The sequence below is a fragment of the Chelonia mydas genome, chromosome 2 (genome assembly GCF_015237465.2).
Source record: "Chelonia mydas isolate rCheMyd1 chromosome 2, rCheMyd1.pri.v2, whole genome shotgun sequence".
In the NCBI taxonomy this organism is placed as follows: Eukaryota; Metazoa; Chordata; order Testudines; family Cheloniidae; genus Chelonia; species Chelonia mydas.
The window spans coordinates 260,997,562-261,023,322 of NC_057850.1; the positions used below are offsets into that span (position 1 = coordinate 260,997,562).

At 49.9% G+C, this 25,761-nt stretch overlaps 2 protein-coding genes across 2 annotated transcripts in view; both read right to left on the reverse strand.

Moving 5' to 3' along the window:
- LOC119565458 (stonustoxin subunit alpha) overlaps nt 1-25,761 on the reverse strand; it is a 62,103-nt gene that overhangs the window by 25,231 nt on the left and 11,111 nt on the right. The gene's annotated exons all lie outside the window — the stretch shown is intronic.
- Nucleotides 10,873-25,761, reverse strand: part of LOC114019002 (endothelial zinc finger protein induced by tumor necrosis factor alpha) — a 57,978-nt gene continuing 43,089 nt past the window's right edge. The window contains exons 8-9 of the mRNA XM_037891428.2: nt 15,936-17,981; nt 10,873-11,971 (exon numbers count right to left, since the gene is read on the reverse strand). Of these exons, the coding sequence (XP_037747356.1) occupies nt 11,442-11,971; nt 15,936-17,981 (2,576 nt within the window). The 3' untranslated portion in view covers nt 10,873-11,441. The remainder of the gene's footprint in view (nt 11,972-15,935; nt 17,982-25,761) is intronic.

Sequence of the window (25,761 nt, forward strand, 5' to 3'; positions counted from 1 at the left end):
ACTAGGCCACGTTGCCTCCCACTAATTCTTGAGTGATTGGAGGCACCCAGCCCGCAATGGGTGCCACTGTAAATGACTTGTAATGAAACTTATCCCTATATAATTAACTTCAACCTCCTCACTGAAAGAATCCTACCAAACCCTGTAACTAAACTTTAGAAAGGGGAATTGGGGGTGGGGGGTGAGGAGAAATGAGGAAGTTGGGTAAAAAAGCTTCATTGCTTAATAAACAGCCTTTATGCTGAGCCTGAGGATTTGAACGTCGATATCAAACAGCAGGGAAATTAAAACCCTTAGACTCTCCGCAGCGGCGCTGTGTGACACCTCAGTACTTCAGGCCTCTCCAGGAGCCGCCAACCCCAAGGGTGCGAAGCCGGATTCTTCCCCCTGCCTGAGTGGGACCCACCATAGGTCCCTGGATCCTTCCTGCCCTTGGGCGGATGGTAAATCTCCGGCCTTAGCGTGCGGGTCTCCTGGGACTGTTCCCCGCACACTCCAGGCACCCGCCTTTCCCCTTCCCTGGCCTCCAGGCCTCACCCGCTTCACTTAACCCCCCGTCCTGACCCGATTGCTCGGGGCCAAAGGCACCTGCCCTCACCCAGCTCCTCGGGCTGAGGCAGGGGTGGCCCTAGGGGTGGGCGGGCTGGGCGAGCACCCGGGGCGCACCTTGCTAAGGGGGGGCTTCCGGAGCAGGATTGTCCTGTCCCTCCCCCCCCACTGCTCGGTGCAACCGCCCCTGCTCCTGTCCCTTCTCCCCCCCCCCCCAGAGCCCCCCCCGGCCAAGCTGCTCCCAGGAGCCTCCTGATGTCAGGGTGCCCCATCCCCCGCCCGGGTTCCCTGCCTCCGCTGAAGGGCTTGTGCGGCTGCCTCTGGGGCAGGAGTGGGAGCTGCTGGCGGCTAGTGAGACTAGTGAGTGCTCTGCTTAAAGAGACAGCGCACGGTCTCTAATGCACACTCCCCCCAACACACACACACACACTCACTCCTATGGCAACATGCAGCCCCGTATGACAACACCAAGTCTGCCTTGAACCGCAGGCCTAGTGCCAGGCACCACAAGCCCAGGGTGACCGATCTCATAGGGACAGTCCCGATATTCGGGGCTTTTTCTCATATAGGCTCCTATTACCCCCCACCCCGTCCCGATTTTTCATATTTGCTGTCTGGTCACCTTACACAAGCCACAGCAGCAGCAGTAAGGGAGGCAACACACCAGACACCAGGCCACCCTTACTTCTGCGCTGCCGCGGGCGGTGCCATTGCCTTCGGAGCGGGGCACCCGGCCAGCACCCGCCGGGATCAGGCCGCCCAGCCAGTGCTTCATTTGTGCCAGGGCTGAGCTCTGGCGCATCTTTCAATACAAATTTAACAATGGGAGGAGGCAGTGGGGCCCGGAGGTGATGGGGGTGAGAAGCCTGGGGGGCCAGCGGTGTTGTGGGGGGTGCCAAAATACAAGTTCTCCCAGGGTGCCATTTTCCCTAAGGCCAGCCCTGGGCTCAGGATGTAACCTGGTTAATTTACATAATTTAATTTTCCTAGGGCTCAGGGCATCATCTTTTGAGGGTCTGCAGGGCCTTTTCCCAGTGAAAGAGCCTTACACAGTAATATCTTGATCCTCTATTAACAATCACCAAAACTAGGCAGCACACGCTAAGCAGGGTGTTGAGGTCTGGCAGCTCTGATTTCGGGGCTGGGTCCTGGAGTTGGTTCCCAAAGAACTTCCCTTTGGACCCCTGTTTATATAGTTAAAACTTAGCTCTACAGTAACCAGTCATTTTAAACTAATGCATTACAAAACTATTTTTCACCCAACCTAGCCCACTATGAAACAATTTTTTAGCCAATCAGACCCCACCACCTGAGTTGATTTAAATTTTGACACAAACAAATGAAAGACCAGACAGTGATAACGATAGGGAAGCAAACGGAAGCACAGACAAAAGCAATCAATGGTATCTTTTCAACCGAAAGTGCTGGTAAGCGGTGTTGCCAGACAGAGGGTTACCTTGCGAAGGGTTACCAGAGGGTTACCTCTTTGCACATCTTAAGATTTGTCTGTGTGGTCGCTGTTGGTGCGATTAGGGCAGAAATGTGTCTTAACAACCCGATATCATATTGTTTTGGTGCAGTTTAGATGGGACGTGACTCCCTGCTTCTTAGCTCACGGCTGCTGCTTCTTCCTGCAGAAAGATGTTGGCCTACAGAACTGCACTGGATACTCCAGGTGCTGTTTCTCCACTGAGTGGTCAGGTGAATAGGAGCCGGAGGCAAAGCCTGTTGAAGTCAGCAAGAAGATTTCAGTGGACTCAGCTGGGCTTTGAATCAGGCCCTGAACGAATATCCAGCTCTATGACCTCTAGGGCATTACAAATTCTTATGCTTTAAAGGAGTCAAAGACCAATTTCTTGCAAAAAGAAATTAACACAGTTTTTCAGCAAAAGACTGGAATGAAGACGTAAAGTCAAGGAAATAGGGGTAATAACCATGTAGGTCATTAACCTCGCCACAGTAATTGAACACTCCCTTCCACGCATAATCCTATCCCGTCTATTGAAGTATAATTGGAATCCTACAAACAGATGACAGAATCAAACAGGTGCCCGCCCACAGTCTACCCGCAACTCTTGGCTGGTCAGTGTGTGCACGGTCTCTCACCGGGGGGCTCTGTAGGACTTCTCCCTCTCAGTCAGAGTGAGGAATTAAACATGCATCTCTCACATCCCAGGGAGTGCTCGAACCACTGGGCTCAAAGGTAAAAAATGGGCACGGCACCACCTCCACCTCCTGTTTTGTGTGGGCAAGGCTGGAAGAGACATCGCTGTTCGTCACCAGGCTCGCTGTCCCCGGTGAATCCCCTTAATAACCAGGGACAGGAGGGAAGTGAGCAGCCTCCCAGCAATGGGCTCTACCCAGCCGCGGAGTGAGACTTCTGACTTCCTAGGGCTGAGCAAGAGGTGGCTCCAGCAGCAGCATCCAGCCTCTTCCAGCAAACAGACCAAACACGCAGGGTCCACGGGACAAGAAAGAGACAATTATGGATCAGCAGCGGAGCGATGCTACTCTGCCCAATGCTTGGAAATGATCTTGCCAGGAGGTCTCGGCTGCACACGGAGCAGCAGGGGGGATGGGACAGAACCTCGTAGGACGCTGGCAATCCTTGGTGATGGCACACAATGACCCATCACCCCCAGGGGACTCCTAGCCTCTCGGTGTGACTGGAACCGCTGGAGGGCAGCCCCAGACACAACAGTGCTGCAGTACCACCCAGAGATCTGCTGACCAGTACAGACACTGCCAACAAACCAGCATGGGACCAGCCTGGAAACCCCTTTCTGTGAGGTGTCCTACCAGGGTGAATTCTAAGGATGGGGGAAGAGGGGAGGAAACCCATCCCCAACACAGCACCAGTTCCCCTGGAAGCCCAGGGAGGTCTGCATGGAGCCTCTGACACTGTTTCCACCTCCCTTTGACTGGGATGACAGGCTGCAGATTTATGAACAAGATGTTCTTGGCCCGTCCCTAGCCTGCTCGAAGGCTGCTCAGCTATTCAGTGCATTCCCAGTCACTGCACAGGCCCCGCATCCCTGAAATGTCTCCCCTGCTTTCTGCCTTCCTCAGAGTCTGTCAACCGAAAGAGAAGTCTCTCCCCCCTTCTCCCCCGATGGTCAGCGCGCAGTCCATAGGCCAGTGGCGGTTAATGAGACTGCAGCAGCCTCTGTGCTCGAGGAGCTAGTCCATGAGCTGTCGTAGGACAGGTTCATGTTTTCAGTCCTGATATTGATTAATTGATTGATATTTAACACTGACATTCGTTGGAGAGGGTGCAGCAAAAAGCCACAAAAAGGACCCGAGGGCTGGAGAAAATGGCTTTCAGGGAGAGATGTAAAGAATGCGATCTGTTTAGTTTATCAGAAAGGAGATTGAGAGGTGACTTGATTATAGTGTGTAAATTCCTTCCTAGAGAGCAAATACCGGTAGTAAAGAGCTCTTTAATCTAATGGAGAAAGTCCCAGCAAGAACCAATGGCTGGAAGCTGAAGCCAGACAAATTCAAATGAGAAATTTAACAGTGAGGGTGATTAGCCATTGGAACAAACTCCTAGGGAGTGAATTCTCCATCTCCTGATGTCTTCACATCCAGACTGGAGCCTTTCTGGAAAACGCTTCAGCCAAAGCAAGTTATTGGGCTCAGCACAGGGGTAACTGGCCTGTGCCATGCAGAAGGTCAGACTAGATGATCTAATGGTCCCTTCTAGCATTAAAATCCCCAAATCCAGGGTTCGATGCCTGCAGATACCTCTAACAGAGGTGTCGGTTATAACATGCAGCAGGGACCCCTAGACATAGTGTGAGCCCTTCCACGTGGAGAGGGAAGCCAGCTGCCTTCATTTCACCATCTCCAGGCAACCACTGGAGAGCCCTCTGTGGGGACCAGGCTCTTACCGAGGCAAGAGGCTGGCCTAGCGCGTGTGCAGAGCCTTCAGGATCCACATTGGCCACCGGGCTCACCGTGGGAAATCCACCCCAAATTAACGCAGGTTGAGCCTGTGCTAGGTTTCGCCTGGGGACCCCTCTGCAGTGAGAAACACCCCTTGCAAGGGGCGTTGCCAGCCAGGGGAAGCCTTGTCAGTGCAACTCCAGTGGATTCGGCGTGTATCTTAGAGAGAGATCTCCCCCTTCCCTTCTTTTCCTTCTCCCTCCACCCGCCTTGCTCCTGGGCTGATGCTGTCTCCTGCTCCGTCACATGCTGTCTTTACAGGGACTGACGCTCACAGACCTCCTGTCTGAGCGGGGCCCAAACCAGGAGCTCTGGAGTCCCCTCCCTTATGAGTGCTGTGCTGCGAGAAGGCAGCTGGGAGGGGCAGCGCCATCATGTGGCTGAAATTGGAACATTCACAAGCCGCCTTTTAAAATATTTTTAATTTTTAAAGCCACAGTAGCATAAAACAGGGCCGGAGGTTGCGAGCATTACTCTGTGTATTGATGTCATGGTTCTATGCTGCTGCCCGTCACCGCTGTATCTGAGCACCTTCCACCCACGATCAATAGCAAAGTCCCTGGTGGGTTTCATGGCGTCTCCGACATTTCTCCCTTTTCGGGGTAAAACCTCTGGGGGGGGGTGTTAGGTTTTATTAATTTCCTTTTCCCTGTGTGGGGGCTGGGGGAGAATGCGGGGCAAGGGCTGTGAGTGCTGGTCTTACGGTGCAAGGGGCTTTCTGAAGGAGAAGATTTTACAGCGTTAGCTGCAGCTGGTCAGACTCGGGATTCTCCGGGGCTCCTCTCCGAGCGTGTGCCACAGCCGGGTCCCTGCCGCTGAGACGCTTTCTCCCCAGCGCTCACAGGCCTTGCCATCTGCCTTGTCCCCGGGGAGCGCAGCTCACTGGGCGCCGGTGGAGGGACTTGCGCGTGAGCCTTCTACGCTCCTGGGGGCCGAGAGCAGAGCTGGTGGGCACCACATTCTGCCCAGCCGGAGCAGGAGCCCCGCAAGCCAGCCTGCAGGGCGCGGCGGCAGGGTCACTGTAGCCGCTCCACACCAGAGAGGAAGGGAGGGAAAAAAGTTTCCTAGTGAGCTAGAGAGGAAAGACGGCATTGTGAGAGACTGATGATAACCTGCTACCCAAACGTCCTGCATCCATGCCCCCCCATCCCCTCCGCCATCCACACAGGAAAGAGTAGATATCTATATTGGGTCATATTCACCAGTATGTTCCAGGCACGCTGTGAACCTCGGTTACCGGGCAGGTTGAGCTCATGTTTTGGCTGTTTGTGGCATCGCTAGAAGGGTGCAGAGCAGCCAGAGCACACTGCTAACACTGGCCCAGACTGCGTACAACAACCACGTGTGAAACAATGAAAGAATAAGATTCTCGGACAATAACCGGAGAGTGACAGGGTGCTTGTTGCAGAGGGCCAGCGTCTCAACTGCAGAGCCTAACATACACTGCTAATGATACAACAGATCCTCGACGCTTTGTCCTGTGGGTGGAGAGCTGCTGACTTTGTATTTCTCCACTAAGGGGTGTGTAGCCAAGTGCCATCCAAGGGTGCTCCCCACCTGGCCAGGGGTGGCCCTCCAGGCACCCTGCCTCAATTTCCCTCTGTGTCCCAAAATAATTCACGTACACCCAGAGTCTTTAAAACAATACCCCCCCCCCCGCCTTAGTGGGAGGGGGTAATTTATTCAGAACACTGAGCTCCCCTTTTCATTTCAGAGATTGCGCAGCCCCTGCTCCCACCCCAATGTAGGGCATGTGTGTTCCCAGTCCAGGCCCCCCCAGCTTCTAGACTCTCCCCTCCGGCTCAGGTGTTTCACAGCTCTCCTTGCTGGGGCTGTGTGTTCTGCATTCAGTCCTGGCCTCCCCAGCCTTTGCTCACCCCTCACGTCGAGGATCTCAGCCCTCCCTGGGACTGTGGCTTTAAGTTCTTGCCTCCCCGGCCCATAACTCGGTCCTCAAGTATAGGGGTTGCCCAGTCCTCCTTGCCGAGGCTCTGTGCTGGGTGACTTCTCTCCCCCAGCAGCTGGCTCCGCAGCTCTCTCTGACTGCGCTTGGAGCTAAGCAGGCCATTGCTCCGGTTACAAACTGGCCAGTTCTGCTTTTCTGAGGTTTGTCCCCCGTGCGGTACAGAGACAAAGCCAGAGGTGGTTTTGTCTGGGACCAGACAGGGGATGCCATTGTGAAGATCACACCGCTCCACCCTGCTGCCATGACCTTACCTGCGCAGTGCGGGCGAGGTCACGCCGGCGGGGCTGGGGCAGCGAGCTCTTCAAAATGGTGCCCCCATGCGGTGTGATGGGAGTGCGAGGTCATGCCAGCGGGGGCGGGGTCACCCAGGCGGGGGTGGGTGCACACCGTTCCCAGAACTACTGGAATGTCGGGTATTCCCAGAATGTGAGAGGCCCCCCCACTTGGAGCTTCCTTTTGAGTCACTCGCCCCAATCACCTGACCACTCCTTGACCCTTCCCAGCTGTGTCCAATTACCCCAAACACCTGTCTGGGGCAGCTGGGAGAGGGGGAGCTTTGCCCCACCCACTCTACAGGGCTCCTGCTCCCAGGCCTTTGCAGGAACTGTGGTCTGGGTTTTTCTGTACCTTGATCTCCCAGACACAGACTTTACCCCAGGACCAGCGGCCTCTCTCCCAGTGGCTGCTTCCAGGCCTCCTTCCGCTTTTCCCTGGACACATGGAATGAGTAACTACGTCCCCTAGCCTTAAAGGGCCAGACCCCCATTACAGGCTGCATTGCTGGAGAGTCTTTGTGGGGCAGGAGAAACCTGATCCAGTGGTCAGTGCAAATTCCCTTCTCTGGCTTCAGCTGTTTGCTCAATATTGGCTGTTTGTCAAAATCTGAACATACCTCTCGTAACCCCACCCCCCACCGTTAGCTACGGTGTGTTCGACAGCCGCTAGTAACCGGTGCAGAGCAAAGGCTTGAGTTGAGACCAAGTATTAGGATCTAGATATTCAGGCCTGTCTGTAAAGGCCTGTACTCTAAGCATTTAGGTGTCTTCTTATCACTTGGCTAGTTATACAGGTATAAAAGAGAGAATCAAAATCACTGTCTGCCGGTGTAAGGGCCTTCTCTTACTGTGACAGTCTGAGGTCCTGGGCTTAGGCTAAGGCCTTTGGCTAAGCAGCAGAGGCAGCCATAAGCTGGGAAGCGACCGGTCACATCCTCACATCCCAAACTAGTCACGTTGAAAGAAGGTGCTATTGGGCTGTTAGGATACAATCCTGTCCTGATAGTGCCTGTCACCTCCAAAGAAAGGGAAGTGCCTAGAAGATGTAAAAGGAAAATTAGTCTGATAGCATCCTGTCTGGCAAGAACTCACTTATCAATAGCTGGGATGTGAAATCCTCACTTCTGTATTGTTTTGTCATTATAGTTCCCACTTTGCTATTGTTTGTCTGTATAATCTCTGTCTGGTTCTGTGATTGTTCCTGTCTGCTGTATAATTAATTTTGCTGGGTGTAAACTAATTAAGGTGGTGGGATCTAATTGGTTAAATAATCATGTTACAATTGGTTAGTTAAATTTCAGGGAAATGATTGGTTAAGCTATAGCAAAGCGGAACTCAAGTTTTACTATATAGTCCGCAGTCAATCAGGAAGTGAGGGGGGGAAATGGGAACAGGGAATGGGGGTGGGGAAATTGGAATCATGTTTGGCTAAAGGGGGAAATGGGAACAGGGACACAGGTAAGGCTCTGTGGGGTCAGAGCTGGGAAGGGGGACACTAAGGAAGGAAACTGGACTCATGCTTGCTGGAAGTTCACCCCGATAAATATTGGATTGTTTGCACCTTTGGACTTCAGGGATTGCTGTTCTCCATTCATGCGAGAAGGACCAGGGAAGTGAGAGGGTGAAGGAATAAGCCTCCTAAAACCAAGGATTCTGGAACCTTTGTAGAAGGGGTGGGGGTGGGGGGCCCACCAGTGCCAACCGGGGAGGCTGGGGGTCATGCCCCCCACTTTTTAGAAAGGGTGTAATTTGGGGGGTATGGGAGAATGTTGCCCCCCCCAAACTGCAAGCCTTGGGCAGGAGCAGAGCATCGCCTCCGCTGTGGAGTGTAGGCCCTGCTGGTGCCACTTCGCACCTGCCCAAGGCTTGCAGTTTGGGGGGCAACATGGCCCCCCGGGTTCTGGCACGATTGGTTGAGACCCTTTTGGTTTCTATCTCTCTAGCTTTGTGAGGTGTCAGACAAACTTGCTGCCATGCTGTGGGATACGTCACAAACCTGAAACCCCAGGGGCATGTCTCTGCACTGAGCATTGTATGTGCAAAGGAGGAGATGGGGTGCTGCTTACGGACAACAGCCTGGCCTCATCTCATCTATCGATCTTACTTGCTTGAAAACTCCTGGCCTCAGTCCCAGGACTCTATGTCCTGCGAAAGGCAAGCTGTTTGCAGGTCTCTGATGTGGAAAGAGCGGAGAAAACATGTGCATTGTTTGGGGTGGGTTTCTGGCTCAGGTCTGGAGCCAGGCCTTTCGGTTTCTTGATCAGGGGTCAGGGAAAACGATCTTTGCTCCTTTCTGCAGAGGGCGATGCTGTACGAGTGTCTGGCAGAAGCTCTGCCTGGGTCTGCCTGGGTGATGCTGTTCCCCTGTTCACACCACAGAACATGTCGTGTAGTCAGCAGAGCTGGAGTGAGCGGATGCAATTTTTATTTGGCGGTGTCCCTCCGTAGAGCAGATTGCCCCCTGCAGAGGGAGCTGCTGTCCCCTTGCCATGGGGCTGGCGGAGGAGGTGTCCCGAAGCTCCTTGTGTCAAAGCACCGGAGGGGTGATAGACAGAGGAGTGCTGCACTGTGGGTTCACCTCTCTTTTATATCACTGATCTGAGCTGAGGTGCTGAGGGGAGAAGGAGCTGGGAGCCCGTTCAGATCCAGAGTGGGGAGCTGTGAGGACCAAGAAAGGTTTCTGGCCCCAGCAACAGATGAAGAAAATGGGCAAGGGGAGTGGGCCAGATAACGGGGTTTCCCCAGCCTATGGGAATGCTGGGTTCAGGAGTGGTATCTCTTGAGCAGTGGGCAGATTGTGGCTGCCTGCAGCAGCAGAAGCCATGCACCGTCCAAGATGATACAGTAATGTTGCAACCAGCTTTAGCTTGGAAAATGTGTTAGGCCTAAAAATTCCCAGATGTGGGCAAATTCAATGGGCTATTCAGTTGTATCAGAGGTTGCATGACAAGATCCTTTGCTTTGGAAAAATCTCCAGTGCGGGAGAAGACAGCATGGAGTCCACTCCTGGCAGCACAGCATCCACACCCAGCAGGGAGAAGGACCTGTATCTGGAGCTACGTTTCAGAACAATATATTGCCAAGGTAGAGTGGACTATAAAGAGAAGTGGAGCAAACCCCTAAGTGATCCCTCACCAGAGGAGACAAGGAAAACCAGCAACTTGGATTCTGTGAGCATCCTGATGAAAAGCTAGTCAGCCATTGCTGGGAAAGGAATACTGGAGAAGAAAGTGCCTCGAACAATGTCTGTAGCTTGTTAAGTTAGGTCTTAGCCATTAGAAAGCGTATTGTTACTTCTGTTTGTTCATCACCCTTCCTATCTTTACACCTTACACTTGATATCACTTAAATCTATGACTTTTGTTTATTAAACTTGTTTTACCTTTATTATAAACCAGGTCAGTGCTGTGATTAAAGTGAGTGTTTGTCAAACCCCAGGGAAATTAATGAGCTGCGTGTATTGACTCTTTAAAAGAGCAATGAACTTAATAACTTGTGTGTGTTCCGGGAGAGGACTGGACGCTACAGAGAGACAGTTCAGAGGCCCGTCTAGTAAAGGGTGCCTACCATAGGAATCATGGACTGAGTGGATTGTTCCAACAGCTCTTCTAACGCTAGCTGCTGAAGATCCTCCACAATGACGTGAGATCAGCAGGAGAGAGAGATGTAACGTCATTGTAGTTTGAACAGCGCTACAATAAATCCCACAAGGATTCACACTCGGAACCCCAAAACTATGAGATCCATATTGAATCTGCAATAATCAGAACTTCTATCAGTTAACTGGGTGGGCACCCTGAAAACTATCGTGATGGAGTCAACGAAAGAAGAAAACACTTATCATTTAACGAATATTCAATGTAGTACAAAATACAACATATGTGGTGGTCTCTCATGTCCTTCCAGGACATCAGGTTCAGCAAAACTCAGACCTCTGAAAACCAGGAAATACAGATAAATCCCACGCAACCATAACTCTGCCCCCTGGTGCTGGCAATAGCCATGGGAATGATCTGCCTGCACTCCTGGTGAAGGAATTTGTTTGTTTTCTGAAATGTCAAATTTTGATTAGCTCTGGCATAAAGCAACACATTTCATTGTAAGATATACCTAACACACAATCTGACAATGGTCTGAAAGCATAAAGTAGGATTTTATTTCATAATTTCTGCTGCTAAAAGACTTTGCATTCCTTACTGCAAGAGAATGACATGTTTACAGTAGGATAGAAACACCTCTGAGCAACCCAGAGAGAAGATGTGAGCAATCATTTTAGCACAATGGTAGGGGCTGGTCCTGGGGCAGGGTTCTGCCTTTGCCCCCTCAGACTGTGCAAAGGGCCCATGCTGCGAGTGGAGCAATTGTACGTGAATCAGCTAGAAGCCCCCTGATCAGCATGTGGAGACAGTGCAGTGAGCTGCCAGCCTTGTGCCCTGACAGGAAGAGGGGGTGGAGATGCCGGGCGAGAGCCCTGGTTTTACTTCGCCCCTTTCAGACAGTGAGCACCACGGGGGATTCTGGCCAAGACCGGCACAGGGCTCAAAGGGCGGAGCTCCTGGTGCCCATTCTGACCCTGTTCACGGGTATAATCCTACAGAACCATACAGCATGAGAACAAGCAGACTGGGCAGTCACTGCAGGACCGTGAGATGGGTCTAGCCTGCTCTGTATGGTACTGACAGGGCCCCGGGCTACCCTGAGTCTCAGGGATGGATGCTCAGCTGGAATCCTCCACCCCAGACCCAGAAGAAAGGGAAGATTTTCTCCCCATTGAAAGAGGCCTGTGGGAAAGTGAAGATTGGGGCCAGATTATCCGCATAATTAAATGCCACCAACCCCCCTTCATAGTCCAGAGAGACCCGGATCCTGCTGGGTTCTCTACTCAAGGACAGGCGGGTGACAGGGGAGGTTTGAGCCCGATAGTCTCTGGCATTGCCCCATTTCTGCACCACCCAGACCCCATTCTCGGGGGTAAAGCCAACCTCTTCCTTCCTCAGCACAGACTGTCTAGCTACCCCCACAGCCCAGTCTCCGGCTGCCCCTCCCTCCACCTTCACCTGCCAGGAATGTTTCCCCGAGGTGAAGCCCTCAGAGCCCAGCACACTCAGCAAATAATCAAATCTCTCCGGTTTGTAAGGCAACATCTGGGTCTCGGGGCCCCGGCTCATGGTTCTTCGATCATCAGACAGGACGAGCTCAGGATGTGCCGTGTCTGGATCCAGAGTCACATTCGCTGGGGAGAGACAGAATCAGAGCGTTATCGGCACACATGGGTCAATGACAGAGGGAAAGGATCGGCTGGGCCAGACCTGAGCTTCAGAATCTTCCCCCCCTGCACTCACCTACTTAGGAACAATACTGTGTAACATACATGTATGCCAGTCGGTGCTGCTCTTTATACAGCTAACTATCGACACAGAGAGAGAGATAACATGGCAAAAATACTTCACTAACCCAGCGTTAAGATGCCTGGTGATACCTTGCACCCCTCAAGAGAGTCAGTTCAGCAAAACTGAATCTTGTGAATGCCGGGAGATAGCGAGTTCAGGTAAACACCTTCGCAACCTTAACTCTGCCCTCTGGAGCTGGCAATGGCCTCTGGGAATTGTCTGCATGCACTGCAGCTCTAATCCCTGTGGTAGGTGCTGCTGTACTGAAGGGTGGAGGAATAAATTGAACCATCTTGGAAGATCTGTGATTGCGATGGGAGGTGATCTGTCGGGCTGTCCCCCTCTGCAGGGGGTGTGTGTGTGTGTGTGTGTCCCCCTCTCTCCCTGGCCCCTGTGTGGGTGATCAAAGGAAAGAGGTGCCTGTCTACCTTGGGAGAGCCAGGATGCCTCGTTTCAGTGCTGCGCTGGGCAGGCTGGTGTCCCTCGTGAGGCACAGGGCTCCTCTTGCCATGGGGGGCTGGGCCATGAGTGTGGAAGGTGAGTTTAATGCAGGGTCAGGGAAAGCAGGGTGTCAGTTGGCATCGTGTGCATTAGGGTGAGCTGACTGTAAAAGGGGTTGCAAGGTTTAGCAGCGGTGGTGTTCTTTCTGAGGCGTGGGCTGAGATCGAGCGTAGGGCAGGCGTAGGGAGCTCCTGCTCAGTACAGTGCAAAGGCAGAGCCTGAGTATGTCATGGGTGTACTGGGGCATGGCTTGAGTGGGCAGAGTTAAGGGTGTGTGGGCATGTCCCTTAGCTCTGTATTTCCTGGTTTTCACAAGTTTGAGTTTTGCTGCACTTGACTTTCTGGAAGGCGCGAGTTATCACCAGGCAGGCTCAGCTCTGGGCTAATGACGTTTCTGACATTTAATTTCCGAGTTTTTTTAACAGAAGGAGAAATGTTGCTGGTAGGAGAGAGCAGCCATTCCAGCCTTGTAATGATCATGTGCATGCCCCCCCCCCCATTTACCCACCTCCCCATAACGTCCTCTACCCTTGCTGAACCCCAAACGCTCTCCCCCATCCCCCGCCCCAATCCCGCCCCTCCAAGCAAACATTCATGTGTCCAATTTCCCCCCCCAAAATACTTTGAGGATGTTCTGTTACCCAGAGGACTCTTGGTGCCAACTGGCAGAGGGCCCAGGGGTACACGAAGTTTACAGGGATCCCCTGGGTCGGGTATTTACATTCTAGTTCACCAAAGAGTGTCACGTAAGGTCTCTACTGAAAGCCTGTGTCATGCTGGTCATTGTAATCATTGCGGGATGTGTGTGCGGATAATGTGTAAGGAGAGGGGTGTGTATGTTGGCAATCGTGTCCTTGAAGTTAAAGGCAGGTCACCCAGAGGTAGATGCCTGAAGGCAGGTTCCACCAGACAGGAGGCAGGAGACACGTATCACCCTGGCTGACTATGGTGAACTGTGTCTCACAATGACAGTGTATTTGCAAACGGAGTCAAATGCTAATGAAGAGATTGTGGGGACTTCAGGAGAAGACATTAACAGGAAGAGGTGAACAGCTGGGGTGGGGGCAGGGGGTGGAACCCCATTTACAGGTGAAGAACAACGGACTGGTCTAATATATCTGTGGATACAGACGGATGCCCAGGCATCCTTCATCTGGGGAGACAAGCTGACAAAGGGCTTGGCCTTAGGAAAGGAAGGTCTCGGCCTTCGGGATTGAAACGCGCCGTGAGAAGGTCTTTGGGTGAGCAGGACCTTATTAGACAAGAGGCATCTTGTTAGTTAAGTTGAGGCTCTAGGATGTGTGTGAAGATTTTAGTTGCTATGTAACCCTTAGTCTCCGGTATTTCTGCTGGCTTCATTTCAGTCTGTGCTCCGTGTTAAATACACGTATACATGATTTCCCTATAAACAAATCTAAGCGCCATGTGTTAAGTGGAACTGTGTTCTAAGGTCTAACTAATAGGCTGGTGTGTTCTGGTCCTTTGGGAACAGCGGGTCTGGTAATTCTGTGAGTGTCCTGAGGCTCAGGGGCTGGACACGCTGGGGGATGCTCGGAGGCCTGGGGGGTTGGAGTGTGGCTATCGCTAACCCGTGTGAGGGACAGCGGAGCCCGCACAGGCTGAATGGGGCGTGCTTGTGTTGCCTGCAGCTGGTGGTATCAGGGAGCTGACCCATGGCAGGCACAGACAAGACGACCCCATGCTAAGGGCAGGTGGCAGCGAGGTGCCTCACAATCCTGGGCACCCCCGGGAAGCGTTATACATTTCCCAAAATAATAATAATAAATATATTTTTTTAACACCAATGGGCAGATTTAGCAACATGCCTTTTGCCTTTGAGCTTTTTCCAGATTTCTGCCCGAGGTGGGCTTGACATTGGCTGGGTGGACTCAGGATCAAAGGCTTGCTTCTTATCCCCTTGAGTTCATCACAGTTTCAGGGTAACTGCTTCTGTATTCACCCTTCACAGTTCTTCCAGGCACCCTCTTAAAGGTTTTGGACTCCCAGCCATCACCTCTCATGGGCAGAGATCCATGTCTCACTCCCGCCTGGCTTGGGCTTTTAAGGTTGCACAGCTCCCTGCCTCACCCCGGGATATCCCCAGCAAGCCAGACTGTCTAAACAGGTCAGGGCCTACGCTTTGCTTTGCTTTCTCTCTGAAGACAACGAGCAGTGTATTGCCCACAGCTATATGTTCCCACACAGCTCCTTCTAAGCAACCACGTTTCTTCTTAAGGTAAAAGCATGACAGAGAATAAATATTAAAACAATAAAGCTCGAAAGCTGACCTGAGATTTCCCCGTCCCCCCAACTCCAATCTACAGCTCTAGAAGGTTTTAGTCCTTCAAACCCCACATCTGGGCATTCCCCGGGGTTTGAAGTTTAGATCCAGAACCAGAGCAATGGCTGGGCAGATCAGCCATATCTTTATCCAACTCTGGCCTTTGATCTTCCCCTTCTGTAACAGGTAATCAACAGAAAAAACCCTCCCCTCAGAGCGTAACTTCAAAAGGCTGGGTTTTTGCATTGACCAGAGGTAAGTAATTTGCATTAACCTCGCCCTAGGACTCCCCAGGAAATCCACTTAATATTTATTGTCCCAAACGTCCATACTTGTCTGGCACATTTTCAATACAGCCTTTTGAACCGCCACGTCTTACATCCATCACATCTCCTCACTAGAGAGGTTATACACAATCCTGGCCCACAGCAATACACACAGTTAATACAATAAGATCTTTCAGTGATATTGCAGGAAATTGCGGTATCTGCAGAGCCCTATCCAGCTACAGTGGAAGCTCTCCACCTCCAGAGTCTCTTGGCTCCTCTGTCCACACGTGCTCAGTATGATCCCCTTAGTTCATGCGCAGTACTATCTGTCCAATAATGTTCTGAATGTTGCTCCCTCAAATGATCTCAGATTTGGATCACTGACCCTAGCCAGTGCCCCCTGAGGCACACCAAATTTCAAGGCAATCCATGTAACCATGACAATTTTAGAGCACTTAGAAGAGTGAAGCTTTTCACAGGAAGCTGGTTGGTACCTTAACTTGACCAGACCTGGCAGCCCAGTATCATTTGTACAGTCCCCAGCAGATCCCGGTGGCTGGGTTGGGCCCTGTATGCATTACTCCAGTTCAGTTATTAAATTGCAAGAAATAGTTTGATTCTGAAGTCACGCCTACATTATACACTTGGGACATCTCAATTTTTCTTGCAAAGATAAATATAGTTTTACCTGAATGAACTACTCCAGAGTCCTGTGTTGGGGGTGGGAAGAAATATGCAAATATATTTAAATGTTACCTTTCTTTAGGGTTGAGATGCAAGTCTCTTCGCTTGGGTCACTCACAGCCCCATCCGCACACACAGCCGAAACCCGGAATCTGTAGGGTGTCTCAGGACTCAGTCCATCAATGCTACAGAACTCGGTTCTCTTTTCTGTCCTTCGTTCCAGCCATTTGTCTTTCCCCTCCTGACTTGTATCTCCTGCCTCCACTTTATATTCCACCTTATACTCCCTTATTCTGACTCCATCTCCAGTGACACTTGGACTCTCCCAGGTGAGGGCGATGGCAGATGAATCTACAATAACTGTTACGGGCTTCCCAGGCGGGCTGGTAGGAGGGAGAGTCTTCACAGGATCACTCACGTCGCTGCTCTCGCTGAGCCCTGGTTTGCTCACTGCAGCGTATCGGAACTGGTACTCGGTGTTTGCACGTAGCCCTGTTACTGTGAATGTCTCTTGCGTGTTATTTACATTCACAGCTGTCCAGTTCATCTGCCCTACAATTCTGTACTCTGCCCGATAGCCGGATATCTCAGCCCTTCCATAGGCTGCTGGGTTAAACTTGAGCTGCACACGGTCATGTTTGATTCCATCAATCAGGGGAGGAAGAGGCTTTGATGGAGGCTCAAAGTTGGTGCTGATCAGCTCTCCCTCCTCATACAGGTAAATGGAAGTGCCTGGATTGTCCTTGTCTGGAACAGAGGCCACAATGAACTGAATCTTCCTGTTAGATTTGTTGACACTGACAAAACGTGAAAGGGACTTTGCAGATTTTCGAGCTTTTTTATATATTTCTTTTTCCTCAAACCACACTTTGGATTTTGGTTTCTCAGCGACAGAACTGGCTGATGCAGGATCATGAGTTTCCTTTATACACTGGGTCTGAAGCCATTGTTTTAAATCTGATAAATATGGCTCCTCTTCATGCAGTGAGGTGAATGTAAAGGAGACGATGAAGTCAAGCTCAGGGTTGAGTACTATTTCATCTAGTTCACTCTGAGAGGACACCACTTGTACATTGCTTAGGATCCTAAGGTAGGAATTCACATAATTCATCTCTTTCTCCTTTGTACCCAGAAATTCACTGAGGCTCTGGGTATTGAACGGTAACTGGTTTTTACATGACAAAATATCCACCAGGCCCCCTTCCTCTTCTCCACCTCCACGGATTAACGGTAAGAGTCCCGCTAGCTGTTTCTGGAAAGTCTGTCTGTGCTGCTTACACAGATCTCTGAACCGCTGGATTTTCAGCTTGATTTCGGGGAAGCTTGTGGCAATCGGACTCTTCACCATGTCATTGCATCGCATGTTTAATTCTGCCAGTTCCTCCAGAGCAGTCTGAGCATCAGAAATCAGTGATAAGCTGATCTCCCGCACCAGCCGAGCAGCTCTGGAATCCAGCTTGGTCAGCGGGTATAGCCAGACTCTCACTGGCACGGCCTTCTCCCCGCTGTCACCCAGCAGCTTGGGGAGGGTGGAGTATGTTTGCATGGCATCTTGGAAATTAGTTGGATTTTTCTCAAGAGCAAAATCACCATGGAACTTGCAGTTAAATTTTTCAGCATTTACTTTTTCCTTTTCATCCATTTTGACAGCTCCTTCCCCTTCTATGGATATCTTTTTCATTGTAATCTGGAGCTTTCCCTCTATCTCACGTACATTCTCAGAAGAAGAAACTTCCCGATCAAACACGAAGAAAGCCTGAGCCCCATACAGCACAGCCCTGACCACATGGGTGGCCGTGCCTTGGTCAAATACAGCAGGATAAGAGACATTCTCTGGTCCTAAATGGTTCATAGTTAGTTGCTCAAACTTTGTTGTGGCAGAGTACTGGAGAGTAACTCTGGCCTGTTGTTTGGATGTTTTGGTGTCATTTAAGTATTTGGCAGATCCACTTACTTCAACCAACCCCCCCAGGAAACTGGCCTTCAGCGAGGCTGTGACATTGAGGGCACTGGCCTTGTCTTCAATGGTGTCAGATGCAATGATCTCAAATTCAGTCTTGGGTTGTGATTTGGTGTTTACATCCTTGCGAAGCTGTTCCAGGCCCCACAGCGTGATCCCTGGAGTAGTAGAGACAGACACATGGTAATGTAACTGATAGATGCAGAGGACACAGAGTGTATCCATGTTTTAATTGTGTCTCGTTTCTGAGATTGAAAAATAACCAGTGACGGACATCAAGTAAACTAACCTGGTAACATACAAACGTGCCAAGTCAAGGCTGAACTCCACCCCTAACAACCTTCCCTTGCCCCCGGCTTCTTAGAGGACTTTGGAAGATGTGATCTTTTCTGATTTTTTTTTAATAAATCCCCCTTCAGAATGACTGAGTTCACTCCCCCCTCAGGAGTACACTGTCCCAGGGAGCAAGTGCTATAGTTATGATTGAAATGTCACTTCCATTAGAAACATCTGGTTTCTTTGATATAAGAAGCTAGGAATTGCCACGGTTGACCTGATCCGTGATCCATCTAGCCCAGTATTCTGTCTCTGAGAGTAGCCAGCACCAGATCCTTCACAGGAAGGTGCAAGAAACCCTACTATATTGTTGGAAAATCTGCCCTCATGAAGGTCTCATTGATCTCTAATAGTTGGAGATTGGCTTAAATCTTAAGCATGAGGTTTTATATCCCTTCCTAAACTTTCTTTTCATTGTTATAATCCCCGTATTCTTGTTACCCATATAAACTTCCAGTCCCTCTCAATGTCTAATCCTGGCCTCAGGACACATGGCTGGTGAGACGAAGGCAGCTGGGAGACGAAGGGAGTTAGCCGGCTGAGTTTGCCAGTGAAGGAAGGCAGGGAGGTAGGGTTTTTCTTTAACTTGAAGGCACTGCACAAGGAAGAACCTGCAATGCTGCACTGCCAACACCACTGCTAGCTCTTATTCTGCCTGCACCTGTGGGAGCCCTGGCCAGACAGACATCCTGACTGGAGGCTTCTACCCAGATCCACATCTTCACTTCATAGGTTCATAGATTTTAAGGTCAGAAGGGACCATTATGATCGTCTAGTCCGACCTCCTGCACAACGCAGGCCACAGAATCTCACCCACCCACTCCTGTAACAACCCCTAACCTATGTCTGAGCCACTGGAGTCCTCAAATCATGGTTTAAAGACTTGAAGGTGCAGAGAATCCTCCAGCAAGTGACCCGTGCCCCGTGCTGAAGAGGAAGGTGAAAAACCCCCAGGGCCTCTGCCAATCTGCCCTGGGGAAAATTCCTTCCCGACCCCAAATATGGCGATCAGCTAGACCCTGAGCATGTGGGCAAGGCTCACCAGCCAGACACCCAGGAAAGAATTCTCTGTAGTAACTCAGATCCCACCCATCTAACGTCCCATCACAGGCCATTGGATTAAGTTTAGAAGTATGAGCAACAAGGGTGATGTCATGGTGGGAGTCTACTATAGACCACCAGACCAGGGGGATGAGGTGGATGAGGCTTTCTTCCGGCAACTCGCAGAAGTTACTAGATCGCAGGCCCTGGTTCTCATGGGAGACTTCAATCACCCTGATATCTGCTGGGAGAGCAATACAGCGGTGCACAGACAATCCAGGAAGTTTTTGGAAAGTGTAGGGGACAATTTCCTGGTGCAAGTGCTGGAGGAACCAACTAAGGGCAGAGCTCTTCTTGACCTGCTGCTCACAAACCGGGAAGAATTAGTAGGGGAAGCAAAAGTGGATGGGAACCTGGGAGGCAGTGACCATGAAATGGTCAAGTTCAGGATCCTAACACAAGGAAGAAAGGAGAGCAGCAGAATACGGACCCTGGACTTCAGAAAAGCAGACTTGACTCCCTCAGGGAACTGATGGGCAAGATCCCCTGGGAGAATAACATGAGGGGGAAAGGAGTCCAGGAGAGCTGGCTGTATTTTAAAGAATCCTTCTTGAGGTTACAGGGACAAACCATCCCGATGTGTAGAAAGAATAGTAAATATGGCAGGCGACCAGCTTGGCTTCACAGTGAAATCCTTGCTGATCTTGAACACAAAGAAGAAGCTTACAAGAAGTGGAAGATTGGACAAATGACCAGGGATGAGTATAAAAATATTGCTCGGGCATGCAGGAGTGATATCAGGAAGGCGAAATCACACCTGGAGTTGCAGCTAGCAAGAGATGTTAAGAGTAACAGGAAGGGTTTTTTCAGGTATGTTAGCAACAAGAAGAAAGTCAAGGAAAGTGTGGGCCCCTTACTGAATGAGGGAGGAAACCTAGTGACAGAGGATGTGGAAAAAGCTAATGTACTCAATGCTTTTTCTGCCTCTGTCTTCACGAACAAGGTCAGCTCCCAGACTACTGCACTGGGCAGCACAGCATGGGGAGGAGGTGACCAGCCCTCTGTGGAGAAAGAAGTGGTTCGGGACTATTTAGAAAAGCTAGACGTGCACAAGTCCACGGTGCTGGATGCTTTGCATCCGAGAGTGCTAAAGGAGTTGGCGGATGTGATTGCAGAGCCATTGGCCATTATCTTTGAAAACTCATGGTGATCGGGGGAAGTCCCAGACGACTGGAAAAAGGCTAATTTAGTGCCCATCTTTAAAAAGGGGAAGAAGGAGGATCCTGAGAACTACCGGCCAGTCAGCCTCACGTCAGTCCCTGGAAGAATCATGGAGCGGGTCCTCAAGGAATCAATTCTGAAGCACTTAGAGGAGAGGAAAATGATCAGGAACAGTCAGCATGGATTCACCAAGGGCAAGTCATGCCTGACTAATCTAATTGCCTTCTATGATGAGATAACTGGCTCTGTGGATGAAGGGAAAGCAGTGGACGTGTTGTTCCTTGACTTTAGCAAAGCTTTTGACACGGTCTCCCACAGTATTCTTGCCAGCAAGTTAAAGAAGTATGAGCTGGATGAAAGGACTATAAGGTGGATAGAAAGCTGGCTAGATTGTCGGGCTCAACGGGTAGTGACCAATGGCTCCATGTCTAGTTGGCAGCTGGTATCAAGTGGAGTGCCCCAGGGGTTGGTCCTGGGGCCGGTTTTGTTCAATATCTTCATAAATGATCTGGAGGATGTGTAGATTGCACCCTCAGCAAGTTTGCAGATGACACTAAAGTGGGAGGAGAGGTAGATACGCTGGAGGGTAGGGATAGGATACAGAGGGACCTAGACAAATTGGAGGATTGGGCCAAAAGAAATTTGATGAGGTTCAACAAGGACAAGTGCAGAGTCCTGCACTTAGGACGGAAGAATCCAATGCACCGCTACAGACTAGGGACCGAATCGCTCGGCAGCAGTTCTGCAGAAAAGGACCTAGGCGTTACAGTGGACGAGAAGTTGGATATGAGTCAACAGTGTGCCCTTGTTGCCAAGAAGGCCAATGGCATTTTGGGATGTATAAGTAGGGGCATTGCCAGCAGATCGAGGGATGTGATCGTTCCCCTCTATTCGACACTGTTGAGGCCTCATCTGGAGTACTGTGTCCAGTTTTGGACCCCACACTACAAGAAGGATGTGGAAAAATTGGAAAGAGTCCAGGGGAGGGCAACAAAAATGATTAGGGGACTGGAACACATGACTTATGAGGAGAGGCTGAGGGAACTGGGATTGTTTAGTCTGCAGAAGAGAAGAATGAGGGGGGATTTGATAGCTGCTTTCAACTACCTGAAAGGGGGTTCCAAAGAGGATGGCTCTAGACTGTTCTCAGTGGTAGCAGATGACAGAACAAGGAGTAATGGTCTCAAGTTGCAGTGGGGGAGATTTAGGTTGGATATTAGGAAAAACTTTTTCACTCTGAGGGTGGTGAAACACTGGAATATGTTACCTAGGGAGGTGGTGGAATCTCCTTCCTTAGAAGTTTTTAAGGTCAGGCTTGACAAAGCCCTGGCTGGGATGATTTAGTTGGGGATTGGTCCTGCTTTGAGCAGGGGATTGGACTAGATGATCTCCTGAGGTCCCTTCCAACCCTGATATTCTATGATTCTATAATTTACTGCTAATAGTCAAAGATCAATTAATTGCCAAAATTAGGCTATCCCATCATACCATCCCCTCCATAAACTTATCAAGCTTAGTGTTGAAGCCAGATATGTCTTTTGCCTCCACTACTCCCCTTGGAAGACTGGTCCAAAACTTCACTCCTCTGATGGTTAGAAACCTTCATCTAATTTCAAGTCTAAACTTCCTGATGGCCAGTTTATATCCATTTGTTCTTGTGTCCACGTTGGTACTGAGCTTAAATAATTCCTCTCCCTCCCTGGTATTTATCCCTCTGATGTATTTATAGAGAGGAATCCTATCTCCCCTCAACCTTCTTTTGGTTAGGCTAAACAATTCAAGCTGTTTGAGTCTTCTTTCATAAGACAGGTTTTCCATTCCTCGGATCATCCTAGTAGCCCTTCTCTATACCTGTTCGAGTTTGAATTCATCCTTCTTAAACATGGGAGACCAGAACTGCACACAGTATTCCAGGTGAGGTCTCACCAGTGCCTTGTATAACGATACTAACACCTCCTTATCCCTACTGGAAATACCTCGCCTGATGCATCCCTCGACCGCATTAGCTTTTTTCACGGCCATATCACATTGGCGGCTCATAGTCATTCTGTGATCAACCAATACTCTGAGGTCCTTCCCCTCCTCTGTTTCTTGTAATTGATGCGTCCCCAGCTTATAACAAAATTTTTTGTCATTAATCCATAAATGCATGACCTTGCACTTTTCACTATTAAATTTCATCCTATTACTTTTACTCCAGTTTACAAGGTCATCCAGATCTTCCTGAATGATCTCCCTGTCCTTCTCTGTATTGGCAATATCTCCCAGCTTTGTATCGTCCGCAGACCTTATTAGCACACTCCCACTTTTTGTGCCAAGGTCAGTAATAAAAAGACTAAATAAGATTGGTCCCAAAACTGATCCCCAAGGAACTCCACTAGTAACCTCCCTCCAGCCTGACAGTTCACCTTTCAGTAGGACCTGTTGTAGTCTCCCCTTTAAGCAATTCCTTATCCACCTTTCAATTTTCATGTTTCCCACTTGCTGGGAATGCACCCTGCATGTCCCTGCTGAAAACAGCCAGGAAGGGGGAACCAGCTGGTGTGAGAAGTGTCTGTCGGTGGAGTCCCTCAGGTAGCAGGTAGGAGATCTGCGGGAGGAGGTGGCTCATCTGTGTAGCATCCAGGAGCGTGAGGACTTCATCACCAGGATGGACGTGGAGACATCCGGGATGGAGGACGCTAGCTGACTAGGGATGACGACAGAGGCACCAGAAGAGGAAGGAGACCCGGCTGCTCTGCAGAAAGGAGACTGGCTGCTGGCCACCTTAGACAGCAGGCTGTGCTCCACTCCCCTCCCCACCCCGGCCCGCCATCCATCGAGGTCAAGAACTGGCATGCTGTACTGGCCACAGGAGGAGAGGAGCAGACTCCAGTGGCTGAGGAAGAGGAGCCGCCTGCTCCCAAGGCTGGGAGGCTCACGGCCACCACACCCACCAGGAGGGGACGTAGGGTGGTAGTGGTCAGAGCTCCCTGCTGAGAGGGATGGAAGCCTCCATCTGCTGACCTGACCTGACGTCCCAGGAGGTGTGCTGCCTGCCTGGAGCCCTCACCCCAGGTGTTCTGGAAAGGTTGCCAAGGCTCGTCCATCCATCTGGCTGCTACCGCACACTACACATCTACCTGGGCACTAATGATACTGCCAGCCTGACCCTGCGCAGTGACTCCTGGGCTCTGGGAGTGAGGGTGAAGGAGTCACGGCCGCATGTTGTGTTCTTGTCCATCCTCCTGGTTGAGGTTAAGGGCCCGGGCAGGGACGCACACATCACGGAGATGATGCATGGCTGTGCAGGTGGTGTCAAATGGTGGACTTTGGCTTCCTAAGTCACGGGAGGCTGTTTCAGGAAGGAAATCTGCTGGGAAGAGATGGGGTACACCTGACCAAGAAGGGGGGGAGCATCTTCGAGCACTGACTTGCCAAGTTAGTGAGGAGAGATTTAAATTGGGATCAAAGGGGCAGGTGACAAAAGTCGACAGGTAAGTATCAAAAAAGTGACCTTCACAGAGGGCTAGATGTTGCTGGGGTGAGTGGGAGGTGGAATGGAAAATTTATATTCTGGTCATAGGAGCAACAAGCGGGATAACAGAGGGAGAATCTGCTAAATATCTTGTCTATACAAAAATGCAAGGTGTATGGGGAATAGACAGGAAGAACTGGAAGTCTTAGTACATAAGCTAATTTAGTATTTAATTGGCGTCACTGAGATTTGGTTGGATAAATCTCATGACTAGAATATTGGTGCATAGCGTGTTCAGGATGGAAAGGCAGCAAAAAAGGGAGGCGGGGTTGTACTATACATCAAGAGTATAGACACTTATGCTGTGGTCCAGGAGGTAAGAGGCCGACCCAGTTGAAATTCTATGGGTAAAGATAAAAGTGGGCAGGGGAAAACAGGGGTGATGTTATGGTAGGGGTCTTCTATAGACCATCAAATCAGGAGGAGGAGATGCATGAGGCATTTCTAGAGCAAATAACAGAAATATCCATACCACAAGACCTGATAGTAATAGGGGACTTCAACTACCCAGATATCTGTTGTAAAAGTAATCCCACAAAATACAAAGTGTCCAGTAAGTTCTTGGAATGTGTTAGTGACAACTTCTTGTTTCAGAAGGTGGAGGAAGTAACAAGGGGGCAGCCATTTTAGACTTGATTCTGACTAAAAGGGAGGAAATTGGTGCAAATCTGAAAGTAAAAGGCAATTTGGGTGAAAGTGTTCATAAAATGATAGATTTTATTATTTTAAGGAAAGGGAAGAGTGAAAAGAGAGAATAAGACAATGGACTTCAAAGGAATAAACAGACTTCATTAGACTCAGAGAACTCTTAAGTAACGTTCCTGGGAAGAAAATCTAAGGAAAAAGAGGAGTTCAGGAGAGCTGACAGTTTGTAAAAGAGACAGTATTAAAGGCACAACTGCAAACTATCCTGATGCGAAGGTAAGATAACAAAAATAGCAGGAGGACAATATGGCTTCATCAGGAGCTCTTCAGTAACCTGAAAATCAAAAAGAAACCCTACAAAAAGTGGGAACATGGATGAATTGCTAAGGAGGAGTACAAAAGAATAGTATAAGCAGACAGGGACTAAATCAGAAAGGCTAAGGGACAAAATGAGTTACACCTAGCAAGGGACATAAAAGGCCATAAGAAGAGGGTTTGTAAAAATATATTAGGAGCAAAAGAAAGACGATGAAAAGTGTAGGTCCACTATTTAGTGTGGAAGGAAAGCTAATGACATCAAGAACACAGAAGTGTTTAATGCCTACTTTGCTTCAATCTTCTCTAAAACGGTAAATTGTGACCAGGTGCTTAATACAATTAGAATTAATAATAAAGGGGAAGGCACACAAGACAGAATAGCAAATGAACAGCTTAAAGAATATATAGATAATTAGATGTATTCAAGTCAGCAGGGCTTGACTAAATTCACCTTAAGGAACTAGCTGAAGCAGATCTTGGATCTATTAGTGATTATCTTTGAGAATTCATGGAGGATGGGTGCAGTCCCAGAGGACAGGAGAAAAGCAAATATGGTACCTATCTTTAAAAAGGGGAACAAAGAGGACCTGGGGAATTATAGAACAGTCAGCCTACCTTCAGCCCTGGAAAGATACTGGAACAAGCTATTAAACAATCAGTTTGTAAGCACCTAGAAGATAACAGGGTAATAAGGTATAGCCAACATGGATTTTTCAGGAACCAGTCATGCCAGACCAACCTCACTGCCCTCTTTGACAGGGTTGCTGGCCTAGTGTTTAGGGGGAGAAGCAGGAGACATGATAGATCTTGATTTTAATACGGATTTTGACACAGTCCCACGTGACATTCCTATAAGAAAC